The 18,545-nt window shown below is 42.5% G+C and overlaps 1 protein-coding gene across 1 annotated transcript; it reads right to left on the bottom strand.

Annotated features, from left to right (window-relative positions):
* Window positions 1–8,718: 8,718 nt before the first annotated feature.
* C14H2orf78 (chromosome 14 C2orf78 homolog) lies at window positions 8,719–17,565 on the bottom strand. The gene is given in 3 exon segments (XM_073023083.1): window positions 8,719–11,632; window positions 12,499–13,269; window positions 17,469–17,565. Coding segments are annotated over 3 exon segments (2,793 nt in total). The 3' UTR covers window positions 8,719–9,707.
* Between the last annotated feature and the right edge of the window lie 980 nt (window positions 17,566–18,545).

Here is an 18,545-nt window from a genome sequence, read left to right as displayed (position 1 = left end):
TGGGCAACAGAGTGAGACCTTGTCTCTAAAAAAAAAAAAAAACAAACCAAACCAAACAAAAAACCCAGGAGGATCACTTGAGCTCAGAAGTTTCAGGTTGTGGTGTGCTATGATCTCATCTGTGAATAGCCACTACATTCCAGCCTGGGCAACATAGTGAGACTCCTATTGCTAAAAAGCAAAAAGGGAAAAGGAAAAGAAAAACACAGACCCATAGGAGTTTGGGGGGTGGGGGATAAAAACAAGGAAGACTCCAGGTGTATTTCACTTGCAAGATTGGTACTCTTGTGTTAAGTGACATACCTAGAGGGACAATTGCATTAGTACAGGAAGGGCATTAATTCTTACCTACTACAATGCGTTCTTCAGCAGCTAATATTTTTTTTTGTTTTTTGTTTTGTTTTGTTTTGTTTTTTGAGATGGAGTCTTGCTCTGTCACCCAGGCTGGAGTGCAGTGGCACAATCTCGGTTGCAACCTCTGCCTCTCAGGTTCAAGCAATTCTCCCTGCCTCAGCCTCCTGAGTAGCTGGGATTATAGGTGCTCGCCACCACACTTGGCTAATTTTTGTGTTTTTTAGTAGAGACAGGGTTTTGCCATGTTGGCCATGCTGGTCTTGAACTCCTGACCTCAAGTGATCCACCCACCTCAGGCTCCCAAAGTGCTGGGATTACAGGTGTGAGCCACCATGCCTGGTCACCAATGATCTTTTTAAAGCAAAAATCAGATTCTATCACTCCTGGGCTTAAAACTCTTCAGTGAATTCCTATGACACTTAAACATTCACACTCCTTACTGGGGATTACAGAGTGTCTCGGCCCCTGTTGCCTTTCTAACTTCATCTCCCAATCTCTTTGCTTAATACTCTCCACCCATACCATCCAAACATCTGCTTTTCCACTCAAGACCTTTGCATGACTGATTCCTTTTCCTGGGGTGCTTTTACCCTGATCTTCACTTGGCTGGCTCTGCCTCATCATTCATTTCTCAGTTTACGTGTTACTTCGTCAAGGATAACTTCTCTGACCACCCATTCTAAGGAGCCACCCAGTCATCCTTCATTAGTTGGTCCTATTTTAATTTTTTAATTGTCTTGATAATGCTTACCACTGTCTGATATGATTTGGGTTGCTTATTGTCTTTCATTCCCCACTAGAATATAATTTCCAGAAAGTTAAGATCTTTTTCTGCCTTGCTCACAGCTCTATCCCCACTGCCTAGAATGGCTTGTGAACCCAAATGTGACACTCAATGAACATTGTTGAATGTTCAAATATTGTTGGGATAAATATTGTCTCACTGACCCCAAAATGATTTACAGGAAAATAATTTATTTTCCAATGATGATGAACAATGAAAAACAATGACCGTTATGCTTTTGGGACCCACTCTTCTCTGCAAGGCACTTAGAAGCAGAAAGTCTAAAGGCTAGATGCCTTTATTAATTGAGAAAGTGTTTATTGAATATCTATCATGCTCATGGGTCTGTGTCTGGAATGGGTCTACCACAATGAAAAAGAAAAACTGGGCCGGGCATGGTGGCTCATGCCTGCAATCCCAGCACGTTGGGAGGCTGAGGCAGGCGGATCACAAGGTCAGGAGATCAAGACCTTCCTGGCTAACACAGTGAAAACCCGTCTCTACTAAAAATACAAAATTAGCTGGGCGTGGTGGTGGGTACCTCTAGTTCCAGCTACTCAGGAGTCTGAGGCAGGAGAATCACTTGAACCCGGGAGGCAGAGGTTGCAGTAAGCCAAGATCGTGCCATTGTACTCCAGCCTGGGCGACAGAGTGAGACTCCGTCTCAAAAAAAAAAAAAAAAAAAAAAGAAAAGAAAAACTGAGTTCCAGTTGTTTTAAGACTTCGTGGATGAAGGTTTACAGCCATCAGAAGGAAAAAATTCTTTAAAAGATGAGCAATATTCTCAAGGGGAGGCTAGGTGAGCTCCATGCATTGAGACACTAAAACAGCCTGTCTTGAACATTGCTTGGAAATGGAGGGGCTATGAAAGCAGAAATGGAATGTGTACTAAAGACAAATTGTTCACATTGTTAAAATTTTTGCTATGAGTCCATTGGGAATATAAAATGACAGATTTAAAAAGTAAATACTTGGGAAGAAAAAGATATAGAATGAGCTGATTCAAATAAAGGGAAATGTAGCAAATGCCCTGGGATCTTTTACGTTTGTGCATTATGAATGCATGCATATATGTTCCTTTTCAGCTGCAGTTGGAATTACCCAATGAAGTTGTTCCTTGAGAAGGCTACTGTAAAACCAGTAACATGAAGGTGAATCTGTGGTTTGGAGCTCCCCCTACAGTTTGTTTGAAAACTGGTCTCTCTCATCGCCAAGAAAAACGACCACTTTGGAAAATGAGTTCTTAGGCATGCTTGGAAGTGTTTTCAATGTGTATATATTGTTTAATTTTATGTTTAAATGTGTACATGAGGAATCCATTTTATGTTAGACCTATTTTTTTCTTTTGTTACCTGTTTCCTAGCTGTGGACTACATTAATTTATTTTCCAGTGAGTCAAAGTCTTTGTTTTAGGTCAGAGTGCCATTTTCAAGGTTGCGAATTTCAACACGAGTTAAATGACACGCGAAACTTTACAGCTATTTGAGAATTGGACATTTTGAGTGAGGGATTTTATCATTTTATATTTGGTTTGTATATTTCTTTTCAAATATAGGGCCTGACTTAATGAGGGATAAAGAATTGCATGCCACCATGTGTGTACTCTGAAAAATACTCATTTAGTTAGTCATTTGACAAATACTGATTATCATCTATGTGCCAGACGCTGTTTAAGGCATTAGGCATATATCAATGAACAAAGCAGACAAAAATTTCCCTGCCCTCAGGGATCTTATAGTTTAGTGATGGATGAAGGAGTGGTGGATTATAAAAATTATTATGATAAAGAAGTCAATTACATAGTGTATTAGAAGGTTCAAAGTACTGTGAAAGCAATGGGCCCTGGCATAGGAAATCAGATTGAAGGAAGGGAGAAGCAGTGAGACAACTGCAATTCCAAATAGTGTGGCCAAGGAAACTCCCATTGAAAAGATTTGAGACAAGACTTGGAGGTAAGAAGAGCTTTCCAGGCAGGGAATAGCAAGTGCAGAGGCCTTGAATCAGGAGCTTGCTGGTGCATTCAAGGCACAATAAGGGGGCTCAGCATGCCTGGAGTGGAGTGAAGGGGAGTGTAGCAGTAAATCATGTAGGGCAAGAGTAGCAAACCAGTGCAGCCTGTTTTTGTAAATAAAGTTTTATTGGAACATGGCCATGCTCATTTGTTTATGTATTTTCTGTGGCTGCTTTCATGCTACAACCACAGAGTGGAGTTGTTGAGACAGACGATCTATCCTACAAAGACTAACATATTTAACTGTCTGGATCTTTATAGAAAATATTTGCTGACCCCTGCTGTAGGTAAGATTTCACAGGCCACTGTAAGAATGTTGACTTTGACTCTGAGAGAAATGAGAAGCTATGGGAAGGATTGAGCAAAAGAGTGATGGGATCTGATTTGTGTTTTGAAAGGATCATTATGGCTGCCATGTTGACAAATTTTAGGGAAAAGGCTGGGAACAGGAAAACCAATTAGAACTGTGGTTCAAAAGGTGTACCAGCCAGGCATAGTGGCTCATGCCTATAATCTCAGTGCTTTGAGAGGCTGAGGGGGAAGGATCTCTTGAGGCCAGAGTTTGAGATTGCACCAGTGAGCTATGATCACACCACTACACTCTAGCCTGGGGGACAGAGTGAGACCCTCTCTTAAAAAAAAAAAAAAAAAAAAATTTACCAATGTGCTCCCAAGACACTACAGCAGATTCATCTGGGTGCAGCTGGGTATTTTAAATTCGTGAAGGATTCATAGCAATACCTAACATCTGTTAGATATTGTATGAGCTTCTGGCTAGTAGGTATAGTTCACAGTTTCAACATCAGGTCATGCCACATTCCTTTCAATGATACTGTATCTTTGTGAAGCTGGGTTTTTGGCAAGTGACCTGTGCAAATCAGTGTGGAACAGGAAGTGATGCTGGTAGTGTCCAACTTGATTCTAAGGTTTGAGACGTGCAGTACCCAACTGGCATACATATCCCATTAGTAAGTGATTGTGGCTAAGAGTAAGGTTTTCTTTTAACTTAATTATATTATTTTTCAGATGGCACCTTACTTGTTAGAGCATTGTATTAGTTTCTAGTCGCTGCTCTAACAAATCACTACAAATGACTTCAAAGTTTCCTGCCCCAAGCAACTGGAAAAATGGCATTACCATGAACTGAGATAAAGAAAATTGTGTATGAACCAGGTTTTTTTGTGGGGGGAGGAAGGCAGATGGGAGATTCAATTTTATACATGTTTAGGAAAGAAGATACAAAGGGAAGGAAATGATATACATTCTGACCAGGGCCTTTCTCCAGATTGTCCACCCATGAGCCCTTTAGGCTGTTGTGTTTTGACTTCTTACTAAAAATATGAACTGAGCAAGTACAGAGGTGCCATGTTAGAGAGAGGAGACTCAGCAAGCCTTGTCTGACTCAGAGTCTTAACTAGTTTGGGGCAAATGGAGCTCTACTTAAGGAAACAGAGAACTACAGGGTTCCCATGTTTAAAATAATTATGTCAAAAGATTGAGCAGAATTTTAGAAAGATGGAGGCAGCAGTGTTGTTTTGAATCTCCTCAAATCCTCTCATGGAAATAGATCAAACCAAACAAAACACCCATGAGTAGCCTTTACCACAAAACTAGATGACAGTTTTCCCTATGAACCCCAAAACAAGAGGGTGGGGCAAACCATCACCAATGGTCACCAGACTTGCCTGGTATGGCATCCACACAGGAGGGAGTGGCAGACAGGATGCCTTCAAACTGCCAGCAGAAGTTCACTGGAAAGTACCATGGGCCAATGTGAGAACAGCAGCTGAAACTCTGAGGGGTTTTTTTTTGCCCAGTCACAAAGTGAGTAAGTACAAGGGACCTGTGATAGACTCTGAAGCAGTGAAGCAGTCTAATCCCTTCCCACTCGTGAGCCTGAGCAGCCAGAGCTCCTTTCCAGGATGCGGCCCCACACAGAGGACAAACTACTGGGAGGAACAACAGATACAAAGGATAAAAATCAAGGAGGCAAACAGAGCTGGGAAATCTCAAAAAGCAAACCATCATGTCATTTGATACTACATTTTTAAAAAAGAGAAGTTTGGGGAAGTTTTAGAAAAGTTATCCTTAACACCTCCTTTTCAAAGTGCAGAAAAATCAATTTCATCTAAAAATGAATAACAGAAAAGGATCGTAGTCAAATCCCATACAAAGGTATTATAAGAAAAAAGAGAATAAGCAGCAGAACAACATCCTCTCAGACAATAAAAGCAAGTCAGAAAAGACAGGCCCACAAGCTGATCCAAAGAGTAACCTGCTATTTGAAAACTAGCTAAAAGACATTAGGAAAAAACAATGCAAAAGATGAAAGGACCATAGGGGGCAGTAAGGGAAGTTACTGAATGAGTACTGTACAGAGTTTTTGTTTGGGATGATGAAAAAGTTCTAGAGATGGGTAGAGGTAATGGTGGAACAACAGTGTGAATCTACTTAATGCCACTGAATTGTACACTTAAAATGGTTAAAATGGTAAATTTTACATTATGTGTATTTTACTGCAATAAAAAGGGTGAGAGAACATATAAATCAAAATTAGGTGAGATGGTAGAACTCAGAACAGAATTAAAAACAAAAGAAAAACTTCAGAAGAGAAGACTAAACTAAAAAGAACACAAGAATGAACAGGCTGGGCATGGTGGCTACATTTTAAAAAACACCTGTAATCCTAGCACTTTGGGAGGCCGAGGCGGGCGGATCAGTTGAGGTCAGGAGTTGAAAACCAGCTTGGCCAACGTGGCAAAACCCTGACTCTACTAAAAATACAAAAATTAGACCGGGTGCGGTGGCTCACACCTGTAATCCCAGCACTTTGAGAAGCCGAGGCGGGTGGATCACCTGAGGTCAGGAGATTGAGACCAGCCTGACCAACATGGCAAAACCCCATCTCTACTAAAAATACAAAATTAGCCAGGCATGGTGGCGCATGCCTGCAATCCCAGCTACTCGGGAGACTGAGGCAGGAGAATCGCTTGAACCCAGGAGGCAGAGGTTGTGGTGAGCTGAGATCGCGCCATTGCTCTCCAGCCTGGGCAACAAGATCGAAACTCTGTCTCAGGAAAAAAAAAAAAAAAGAAAGAAAGAAAAAAAATTAGACAGGCGTGGTGATGTGCGCTTGTAATCTCAGCTACTCAGGAGGCTGAGGCATGAGAATTGCTTGAACCCAGGAGGTGAAATTTGCTGTGAACCGAGGTGGCACCAGTGCTCTCTAGCCTAGTGACAGAGTGAGAGTCTGCCTCCAAAAAAAAGAAAAGAAAAAAAAAGAATTAACATAATGGATAATGCCTTTAAAAAAGAAGAAATTTTTAAAAATCAAAAAGAAGATAATAAAAAGGATTCTAGAGAAATAGCAAATATAAAAGATAGGCAAAAAAGTCAGGACAGTTCTGAAAAGAGTAATGCAAACACATAGAAACATAGTATACCATAAAAGTGACATTTCACATCAATGGGACAGATTATTCAGTAAATCATAATACATACATGTTGGGGTAAAAATAATTTATCTGGAAGAATCCTTAAAGTGGCAAAAGTAGATGCCTCTAAGGGAGGGGTAGGTGGTGGCTGGGAAACTTGGGGAAAGGGTGAATTTCCATTGTCACCATTTTGTGTCTTTTCAATGTTCTATCATGTGAATCTATTACCTTTGAAGTCTAAAATGCCTGTGTTCAAATCCGAACTATTGCTAGCAGTTGCTAGCTAGCTCTTAATCTTGGGCAAAAATTCTTCAGATTCTCTATCTCCTTATCTGTGAAATGGGGTGAATAACTTAGCCAGGTGCTGCCAGGCACAGAATAAACTCTCAATAAATATAAAGTGCTGGTGGAAACAACCCAAATGTCTAGTAACGGATGAATGGATAAGCCAATGTGGTGTAGTCATACAATAAGAATAGTATGCAGTATGAAAAGGAATAAAGTTCAGATACACACTACAGCATATAGATAAACCTTTAAAACATAGTACTAAATGAAGCCAGATACCAAAGGTCACATGTTGTATGATTCCATTTGTATGAAATGTCCAGAAAAGGTAAATCCAGAGATTGGTGGTTGCCTGGTGCCAGAGGGAGGAGGGAATGAGGAGTGACCGCTAATGAGTAGCGGGTTTTCTTGCAGGGGATGATGAAAAGTTAATGCAGATAGTTGTAATGATTGTACAACCTTGTGAACATACTAAATGCCACTGAATTGTACGATTTTTGTTTTTTGTTTTGAGCCTGAGTCTTGCTCTGTTACCCAGGCTGGAGTGCAGTGGCACGATCTCGGCTCACTGCAACCTCCCCCTCCCAGGTTCAAGCGATTCTTGTGCCTCAGCCTCCTGAGTAGCTGGGATTACAGGTACACACCACCACGCCAGGCTAATTTTTGTATTTTTATTAGAGACGGGGTTTCACCATGTTGGCCAGGCTGGTCTCGAACTCCTGAGCTCAAGTGATCTGCCTGCCTCAGCCTCCCAAAGTGCTGGGAATACAGCCGCTCCCGGCCGCATCGTACGGATTTTGAACGGTGAATTTTATGTTAGGTGAATTATGTATCAGAAACTAATTTTTTAAAAAGTGAATTACTGATTTTCCCATGGTGACCATCCACTGCCCCCATTTTCCCTTCCCCCACCCATTCCTCTCCTGCCCTCCCCCCAGCGCCCCCAACCCTTTCTACCTCCCCCTGTGCCTCGCAAGGGGGGCCCCCCTCCCACTAAGGAGCGTCTCTGTACAGCTGGGCGCCTGGTCTTGCGGTTTTCGGAGGGGGACCCAGGGCGCATGCGCGCCCACCACTCATCCTGTGAAAACGGACGCTCCAAGCCGTTTTTTTCTCGTGTACTTCAGTTAATGGTGATGGCCGAGAAGGTTGCACGTGCTGGAATGGGTGGAGGAGGATCTGGCGGGCCTCTTAATATTTAAGTCCCTCCAGAAGCTTGATTTCCTCTGCCTGTAACCTCTGGATGCCGTGGTCTGAAAGCCAGGCTGGCTGCCTGCAGGCGCTTGCAAACGCTGAGGACTTCGGAGACCCACAGGCCTTCCCCCTTTGCATGCAGAGTGACCCAAGCCCATTGCTGAACCTCACTAGTAAAGTGGCACAGTGTTACTGGTCTTGTGTGTTGTTGTGAAGGTGAACTGAAGTACTGCGTCTCACTGCCCCGTGCATAGGTGTTGGTTGAATAAATGGAGATCCATACTCTGGGGTCTGTCCTGGGCCAGCTTCATGCTGCTGCAGTTCACTTGGCTGGGCCCCCGGTTATCAGCTGCACCTTGGAGAGCTGTGAGCCCTTGCCATTCCCCTGGTAGATTTCCCCTATGTTTTGTACTCACTTTCCCAACTGTGATCATGTATGTATAAGGTAACCCAAACCTGTTGATGAGTCCTGAATCTTATTTTCTGAAATACCTATCTGCTAGGCTATGAGACATAAGGCCATCATCCATGGGAGATTTTGTACATTTATTTTGGTCCACCCAGCCTCATCTTCTGCCATCTTCAACTTATATCCAAATTTTATTCTTTTAGTCCTGTCCTCAGATTCTGCATCTTACTTCTGCCATTTTCCCCATTTCTGATTCCTTGTATAAGCCCATAAAATCTCTCCCCATTTGACCTTCTCAGTCCTGGACTATGTTCCTTCCTGTTTCCTCAATTCTTATCCCTTTCTGTCTATTCTCCCATCCAACTTTTAGTTCCTTCCTTTTTTTTTTTTTTTTTTTTTTGAGATAGAATCTCGCTCTGTTGTCCATGCTGGAGCGTAGTGGCATGATCTCGGCTCGCTTCAACCTCCACCACCCGGGTTCAAGCGATTCTCCTGCCTCAGCCTCCTGAGAAGCTGGGATTACAGGCACCCGCCACCACACCCAGCTAAATTTTTGTATTTTTAGTTTTTAGTTTGTATTTTTGTATTTGTAGTTTCACCATGTTGGCGAGGCTGGTTTCGAACTCCTGAACTCAGGTGATCCACCCACCTCGGCCTCCCAAAGTGCTGGGATTATAGGAATGAGCCACTGCACCTGGCCATAGTTCCTTCTTTTTTTTTTTTTTTTTTTGAGACGGAGTCTTGCTCTGTCACCCAGGCTGGAGTGCAGTGGCTGGATCTCAGCTCACTGCAAGCTCCACCTCCCAGGTTTACGCCATTCTCCTGCCTCAGCCTCCCGAGTAGCTGGGACTACAGGCGCCCGCCATGTCGCCCGGCTAGTTTTTTGTATTTTTTAGTAGAGACGGGGTTTCACCGTGTTAGCCAGGATGGTCTCGATCTCCTGACCTCGTGATCCACCCGTCTCGGCCTCCCAAAGTGCTGGGATTACAGGCTTGAGCCACCGCGCCCGGCCATAGTTCCTTCTTTCTAATGCAACCTTTGATCCCCACCCCCACACCAAAGAAAACTCACAGTCAACGGCATCTCAAAACTGAAAAGGCCTCTTTATTACTTATCTATTAATTCTATTACATTTCTTTATTATGTTTTAAAAATATATCAGGATAAATAAATTAGTATCTATCTATATATGTGGAAAACCAGCGGTATCCAAAGTAAAACCAACAATCTTGGCTCTTATATTGTGTAGCCATAGTATTCAGCAATTTCCATTTCTCTTTCCCTTTCAATGAAAAACTGCACCTTCCCCAGAGAGGTGTATTTGGCAGCATTCTCACGCTCTTGTTGAGCCTTTCTCTTCATGGCCTCACGCTCTGGCCTCTGCTCTTCTGTGATAGGCGTTGACATTACTGGCTCAGGAACAGTGGGTTTCCTCCATGGACTGGGTTGGAAGCTGCAGTCTTGGATTAGAAATTGATTTTGAGGCTTGGGCAGTGACTGGAGATTGGTCACAGCAGTGGAAACAGGCTCCCGATGCAGAGAAGTACAAGATGATGTTTTGTAGAGTGATGGCCTAGAAACTGCAGATTGAGGGACAGTAGGCTGGGTAGGGTTGGCTGAACCAGGTTGGGTTGCTTTGGTCGAAATTGACTGAGCTGGTGTGGCAGGACCTGGCAAAGATGTGTTGCTAGGAGCTGGTCGGGATGGATTGACTGCAGTCGATTGAGCTGAGTTGGTAGAATCAGGTTGAGCAGGGTAAGCCACAGCAGGCCTACGTGAGGCCGGAGGGTTTGGCCGCCGAGAAACAGGTCGAGCTTGAGGTTTGTCCAGGGCCAGAAAGGGCAAAGGTATCAACTTGACCTTCCCAGGTGGTGGCAACTCAGAGTGGGATGGAGATAGACACTCTTTTTCAGCACTACCATCTAGTTTCTGGGCCTTGACTTGAATTTTCTCCGGGCCTTTACCCTCACGTTGGGTATCCAGCCATGGTTTGAGAGCTGGGAATGGCTGGCGGTTTTGGGTGTTGCTTGAGCTTCCCAGGGTCCTGGAGGAAGAGAATCCAGTTTTCTTATCGATCTTTTTCCCGAGTGCATGGAAAACTTGCACGGACTCCAGCATGTGCATGCCCAGGGAGCTTCGGGGCTTTTTAAAGATCTCTTGGCTAAGCTCAGGTTGATTTTTCTTCCGCTTCATATTGGGAATGGTTTGCTTCTCTTCTACCTTGATGTTGTTCCCTGACTGCTTACTCTCTTCAGATTTCTTGGAGCTGTTTTTTCTGTTCCCTTTGGTCTTTTCCTGCCCATGGCTCTTCGTTTTGCTGACCCTGCTGGATGCAGCTTTGTGAGGTTTGTTGCTAGAATGCTTGGCCTTGTTTACAGAAGCACCGTCACTGATTGTAGCACTGCAAACAACCACTTCTCCCTCTAATAGGCACTCTGGGTTCTTTGGCTGGATTTTGGCCTTCGGAGCACCCTGGATAGGCTCGGAAGCTTTATGCTTGTTCTTCCTGTCTTGATCAGAGTGACCCTTTATGACATATGACTTTTCCTGCACCTGATTTACCTTGATGGCACTGGTATCTTTGGCTGTCTTTGCTGAGGGACTTTTGGGTAGGTCAAGATCCTGTAAGGAACTGAAGATTGGGGGGAGGTGAGTATCCTCCACCAATGTAGTGATGTCTGCCAAATCACTGCTAGACTCAATCCCAGTTTCAAATATCCCTTGGTCCTCAAAACTCAGGCTGTTATTTCTTAGATCGGCATTTTCAGAACCAGGCTGCTCCTCTTGGCCAAGAGGATCAATGCAGGCCAGAAGTGGGTGAATATCAGGGATTTCTAAAGGAAGTAGTGGAGGATCTTGATTTCCTATTAGGATCTGGTAGACATCTAGAGGCTTTGAAAGGTTGGTTTTAATCTCATCCAAATTCTCATTCTCATTTTTTTCCTGGCTTGGAGCTGGAGACAGTGTCAAGAGATTAGTAGGACTCTGGATTGGAGTTATCATTGAAATGTCCCCAAGTTCAGGTGATGGGTTACTCTCAAGTATCTGGGTATTTCTGCTACTGAAGGACTTGGAGAATTCTTGAGCTTGTGGCAGACAAAATGTCTGGCTTGGAGATTGCAATCCCAGGGAAGTATCCATCCCCAGGGAAGTTTCCATCACTACAAAGGAATCAAGGAAGAAGTCAGTCTCTGGTAAGTGAGATACTCCCCCTACACACCAATGCGGCAATCGGATACCTTTCCAACATGGGCAAGGCATTTCTACTAGCTCTTCTTGCAAGGCATTTCTACTAGCTCTTCTTAAGGACCATGGACAAGACCTGTATTAGGAGATTGGCAGTGACTGTTCTCTTACTGGTTATCATTTGATGTGATTGTTTCTTGGTTTTCTTTGCATTTCATAGGGTTGTTGTAAGTCAAAAAGTGAAAGTGATTTTTAAAATAGGAGATGTTTTATAAAGCCTCACATTCTTATAGGGTCCTTTCAATTCTCTCCACTCTCCTGAGAGAATAAGAACACTTTACACCATGGACTAGGGGAAAGAGTGGAGCCCTTCCTCATGAAATATATAAGCAAGCACAGATTCTGAGCCTGTTTGTTTTGGAGAGGATCTCTCAACACAAGGTCTTAAATCCTATTGTAAGTTAAGGAAAATCAAAATGTCACTGCCAAAATAAGAGTTCTGAAGTGCCTTCCAAAGAGACTAAAGTAATAGATTAAGGAAGGATATTACAGCGTGGTAGTGCAGAGGAAGTGATCGGTCAGGGCACTAAACAATGTATCCCTGAGTATGCTCTTTGGGACTCTCTTACATGTAGCATAGATGGCCATTATAGTGTTCCACTTTCCCACCTATAAGGTGTTCTCACATAGAGTCTGCAAATGGAGAGCACTGCCCAAGAATAGTGGTTGAAGTCTCAGGACTTAAATTCTACCTATCCGTGGACTCATCACACAGCTACAGATTTGACCCTCTTTTTCAATGCTGACATTATTTCTCTCCTTTCTTGCTGTTTGTACTCACCTTGAACACTGGTTTCTGTGATGGGTTGAGTAGACACAGAGTAATACATCCCAGAAGTAGAGACTGGTGGTAGGACATTTGTGGGCTGAACCTCCTTTAGCACCATCACCATTTCTGGTTGATGGGCAGAAGCCCTATATCCTGTGTATGACACAGAGCCATAGGATTGCAGGCAGGATAGTTGAGGTCCCAGTGTGCCTTGATTATAGTAATAGACCTGACTTCCTATCTGGTAGGGAAGTGACAGGCTATGGCCCTGCTGATTTGGAATTTGAGTTAGTGTGCCCTGAACAAGGCTGGCAGATAGTGATGGATACAGAGGGACCACAGTATTGGTATCTGAAGTTTTATCATACTGGGCTGTCATAGACATGGAAGAGACAGCTGTATTCTGGTCAATGACAGTCACAGTGAAGTCCCTGAGTGAGGATGACTTCTTTGCTGTGCTTGCTGTACTATCCCACTCAAAATTGCCTGGATAAGAGGCAGCTGAAGTAGAGATATGGCTCTGGCCAGTAAGCCCAGACAGCATGCCAGTAACCCCAGACAACATAGTTGTGCTAGAATGTTGATAAAGGTAGGCACTGCCCATGATTGGCTGGAAGGAGGTGCCAGAGGCTGATGGCTGTAGCCATGCTGAGCTGATGGCTGGAGCAGAGGCTCTGGAGAAGTTGGAGATGCTTCCTGTTAAGGAAGCCACATTGCTCACCACAGGAAGAGAGAGCTGCAGAGAATTTGCAGTTCCAGGTAAAGACGTATTTTGGAAATTTTCTGTAGGAAACAAGAGAGAGATGAAAAAAACCGATGAGATTGAAAAATTCTCACTTATTTGAAGAACAGCATTATCTTAAGGTTGTTGCAATCAGGAAGCCTGTAATACCAATACTCACTGAGATACCAAAAGCCAAACAGTTTATGATGGCCATGAGTGCTGAGGCAGTTTGGTCCTCTTCTGACTTGGACACAGATGTGAAGACCCAAGTGGTCTGGGTTCGTACATTATTTCCTAGGCTAGAAGCAACCTTCTCCCTTCCCTATCTTTCCCTTGAATCTGGGTTAGTATAGACTCATAACTATTTCCTAGAATTGGAGCATTTTAGAACTAGGAGGTCCTTAGAGATGTTCTAACATTTCATTTTATGAGTCTGAGAGAGGTCAGATCGACCTGTTTAAGTTTTACCATTATGTTATTATCATTACCAGTTTACAGAACCTGACTTCCTTGCCAGGAGTCTTTTCTCTTAGCATCGACCAGAAACTAGGAAATCAGAACTTTTAATATGGCATTTTTTTTTTTTTGGATCTACTAGAATACAGTACAGCTATTACCTTTATAATCCTTGGTGTCACATTTTGCTTCTGCAGGTCATGTGACATGTCCCAGACTTTATATTTAACCCAGGCCATTGGTAAATCTAAAAGGTCATTCTTTGCCCTCTTCAAGCCTGGCTTTTTATCATAAGTCAAAATAACTACCTGATAGAAATGCTTTTTTTTTTTTCTTTAATTGAGACAGTCTTACTCTGTCACCCAGGCTGCAGTGCAGTGGCTTGATCTCAGCTCACTGCAACCTCCGCCTCCTGGGCTCAAGCAATTCTCATGCCTCAGTCTCCTGAGTAGCTGGGATTATAGGCGCTTGCCACTGTGCCTGGCTAACTTTTTGCATTTTTAATAGAGACGAGGTTTTGCCATGTTTGCCAGGATGGTCTGGAACCACTGGCATCAGATTATCTGCCTGCCTTGGTCTTCCAAAGTGCTAGGATTACAGGCGTGAGCCACAACGCCCAGCCAAGAAATACTTTTTGAAAGAAAAAAGCTAGTTAAACTCTGAGCTTCAGGCTGCTTGTCTATAAAGTAGTTATAAAATAATAGCAGTGATAATTCATACATGAATAAAAGTGATAGATTACATATGACTTATAATGAAGATATAGTAAGTTCTGAAAAAACAGACAAAATAATTAAAAACATAAAATTATGGAATTAAAACAATATATAGATATTAATGAAAACTGGGGTATGTAGCTAGCATCAGAATGTAGTAAATTACTAACTAAAGCTACTACCATACATGCAACATTAGGAAACTGAATAATATCTACTTTTTCTTTTTCTTTTTTTTTTTTTACTTTTTCTTTTTCTAAATGAATACTATTAACCAAGAAACAGCCCATAATAGAACGAATGAATTTCTAACCAGCATATATAGATAGAGAGACTGTATCAGCAAAAAGTGTGTAACAAGCAGAAAAACGCAGTAAATGTGAATGTAAAATAGCCATAATATATGTGGATATTTCAATAGAAACTGGTACAAAATAGAATGCAAAAAATAAGTAAAGGAATTCTATTTTTATGCTCATGCATATTTCTATGAATATTACCCAGCAAATGACAGGCATTAATCTTAGTAGAATACTTAAATTATTGTAGCCACATAACAAGCAGAAAAAAATCCTTAAAAAGTATCATGAGAGCTGTAATATTTATCCTCAAAACCTAGATTATAATCATCTCCAACATCCAGGAAAATGACATCCCCATAGCTTAAAAAAAACAACTGCTAGAATCCAATTTAAAAATGTTTTGAATGTAGGAAAGTTCAAAGGACTCCAGAAAATTTGATTTGGATAGATATGGAATTAGAGATATGTGGCTGATATGTGGCTTGACTTTTTATTCTTAGGTCTAAAAGCAGTTCATTGCAAATCAGTATGTACTCTGTTTTTGGAAAAAAGTATTAAGATTTAAAAAAGCAGCTTTTACTAGAAATCTACTTTTCACACAAAGGTATTGTTTTTCTGATGCAAGTAATGATACATTCTTTTTTCAGAAACTTAATTTTATTATTAATAGGAGAAACATCCATATAATTTAAAAATTAGAAACAGCACACTGCAAATTACATGTCCTCCAGCTCTCTAGGTAACCACTTATTAGTTTCTTGTTTGTAGGAAGCATCATATCTTTTCTTTTGAGATGGAGTCTTGCTCTGTCGTATGGACTGGAGTGCAGTGGCAAGATCTCAGCTCACTGCAACCTCTGCCTCCCGGGTTCCAGAGATTCTCCTGCCTAAGCCTCCCGAGTAGCTGGGATTACAGGCACCTGTCACCACACCCAGTTAATTTTTGTATTTTTAGTAGAGATGGGGTTTCACCATGTTGGCCAGGCTGATCTCGAACTCCCAACCTCAGGTGATCCACCTGCCTCAGCCTCCCAAAGTGCTGGGATTACAGGTGTGAGCCACCGAGCCTGGCCTGGAGGCATCATTTCTAACACACACACACACACACACACACACACACACACACATATATTATGTTTACATATATATTTTTTTGAGAGAGTTTCGCTCTTGTTGCCCATGCTGGAGTGCAATGGCATGATCTCAGCTCACTGCAACCCCCGCCTCCCAGGTTCAATTGATTGTCCTGCCTCAGCCTCCCAAGTAGCTGGGATTCATGCAGCACTACCATGCCTGGCTAATTTTGTATTTTTAGTAGAGACAGGATTTCTCCATGTTGGTCAGGCTTGTCTCACACTCCTGACCTCAGGTGATCAGCCAACCTCGGCCTCCCAAAGTGCTGGGATTACAGGTGTTAGCCATCCTGCCTGGCCTCTAAAACATATTTCTAAAATGTTTATATTAAAAACTGTCAAGTGTCATCTATGTTCAAGAAGGCAACAGAAAAAAAAAAAACTGAATGTGACTTCTGATAAGTTACTTTACCTAGGGACACTCTATTCTAGCCTGTTTCCTTCCTAGGTCATTGATAGAAGCATTTACTAAAACCAACTTCATTTTGCCCTATCTTGAATAGATTTCACTCTATTGTCCTTCTGCTTCTTTTTTTTTTTTTTTTTCCAAATTTAAAATATATTTTTTTCTTTTAAAATCATTTTGTCATTCTCCAGGGTATATCCCAAGGGGAAAGAGTAGGGGACCCTTTCTGCTTTAATTAAAATCCCAAATTCCTTACCCTAGAATACCTACCTCCTTATAACCCAGTACTCTCTATTTTGTCTTTCCACCTAGTTTAGATAGGAGTCTCCAAAACGTGGATATTACTTTTGTTTGTTTGTTTGCTTGTGACAGGGTCTCACTTTGTCACCCAGGCTGAAGTCCAGTGGTGTGAACATGGCTCACTATAGCCTCAACCTCCTGGGCTCCAGCAGTCCTCTGATCCTCCCACCTCAGCCTCGTGAGTAGCTGGCATACCTCCAACCCTGGCTGATTTTTGAAAAGTTTTTGTAGACATGGGGGTCTTGCCATGTTGCCCAGACTGGTCATGAACTCCCAGGCCCAAGCGATCCACCCACCTCAGCCTCCCAAAGCATTGAGATTGCAGGCATGAGCTACCACACCCAACTGAATATTAAAAGCATTACTACACATCAGTAAACATCACTAAATTTAAAATAGTAAAGTTGAAATATTAGTGAGGGAGATGGCCCCCCAAAGTGCTGAGATTACAGGTGTGAGCCACCGTGCCTGGCTGAATATTATTTAAAACATCACTAAACATCACTAAATTTAAAAGAGGAAAGTTGAAATATTAGTGGAGGGAGATTATTACAAATGAAACATCTCAGAACATATTGCTACTTTTCTATGCCACTTTGGGTTTTTCTCTATTCCTGTTGTAATGAACACTTTCAGAAAGACTCTGATTTCATTTTCTATATGTATACCCTTTAAGACTCAGTGTTGGAAAAGAAAAGGGCGAGAGGGAATAACCAATTTATTATCCTAATGTAACAGATGAAGAAACAGATTTCGTGAGAGAATAAGTTATCTAAAGTCACACAGCTAGTAAACATCAAAGCAAAAACTGAAATGAAGTCTCTAGATTTCTACTTGAAGAGATTCCCTGTTATTCCAAGCTCTTTGGGACTATAGGGGGAAAGAAATCTAAATTTATGGGGAAGGAAATCTCATGAAAACCTTTTTAAAAAGTTTCTTTCTTTACCTGACATGGTCAGAGAAGAAGAAACATCAACTGCAGATACAAGGGATGAAGAGACGATACTAGCGGATGTCTGGGTGGCTCAAGCCAATGAGTGCATGTGTCCAGTATGAAGGCCACTGGTCACCGGTCACTGGTCACTGGCCACTTGCGATGATACAAATGTACAGGCCACTCCCAGCAAACCCCAAGATTCTACCAGGTGGTGGTAGGTTTGGAGGGAGAATGATGTCACAAAGCAGGCAGTTTAAAGGTCTGCCATAGCCAATAGGGAGGTCAGATTCCCAACAAGACAGGATTGGCTGGCAGAGGTGGTAGGAAAGCTGCAAGAGCACTAAGTGGCTGAGCTCTGGGGAGGTGAAATCTGCAAGACAGACGTGATAGTCCCACTTTCCCCCAGGCTCTCATGTTAGGGAGATCGTCTGAATGTTTCTCATAAATGTTCACTCATATAATTAACTAACATTTATATTTTATACTTTATATTTCATATTATATAATACTATGCATTTGTAATTATATAGTACATACACAACATCCTTGGGGGGAAAGGAAAGGGACGTCTAAGTTGAGCAATTACAGTTGTTCTAAAACCATTTCAGTGAATCTGATTAATGAATTTACTGCCGCTTTTTTGTTTGTTTGTTTGTTTTTTGAGACGGTGTCTCGCTCTGTTGCCCAGGCTGGAGTGCAGTGGCATGATCTCAGTTCACTGCAAGCTCCACCTCCTGGGTTCACGCCATTCTCCTGCCTCAGCCTCCTGAGGGACTACAGGCGCCCACCATTTTGCCCGGCTAATCTTTTTTAATTTTAGTAGACACGGGGTTTCACCGTGTTAGCTGGGATGGTCTCGATCTCCTGACCTCGTGATCCGCCCGCCTCAGTCTCCCAAAGTGCTGGGATTACAGGCGTGAGCCACTGCACCCAGCCCTACTGCCACTTTTAAGGGCCAAAGGAAGGGATTAAAGAGCCCTCTTTTGTAATTTGGTTGAGGAGCAAAGTTCGTTGACTGCTCCTTGTAGGAAATGATGTGGTCCAAGAGTCTTCTCTTTTAGTTTCTTCTCCTTGAATCCTACCTTC

Source organism: Chlorocebus sabaeus, chromosome 14 (genome assembly GCF_047675955.1).
Source record: "Chlorocebus sabaeus isolate Y175 chromosome 14, mChlSab1.0.hap1, whole genome shotgun sequence".
NCBI lineage: Eukaryota > Metazoa > Chordata > Mammalia > Primates > Cercopithecidae > Chlorocebus > Chlorocebus sabaeus.
Note: the sequence above shows the minus strand (reverse complement) of the source record. Positions and strands in the feature narration are given on the sequence as shown.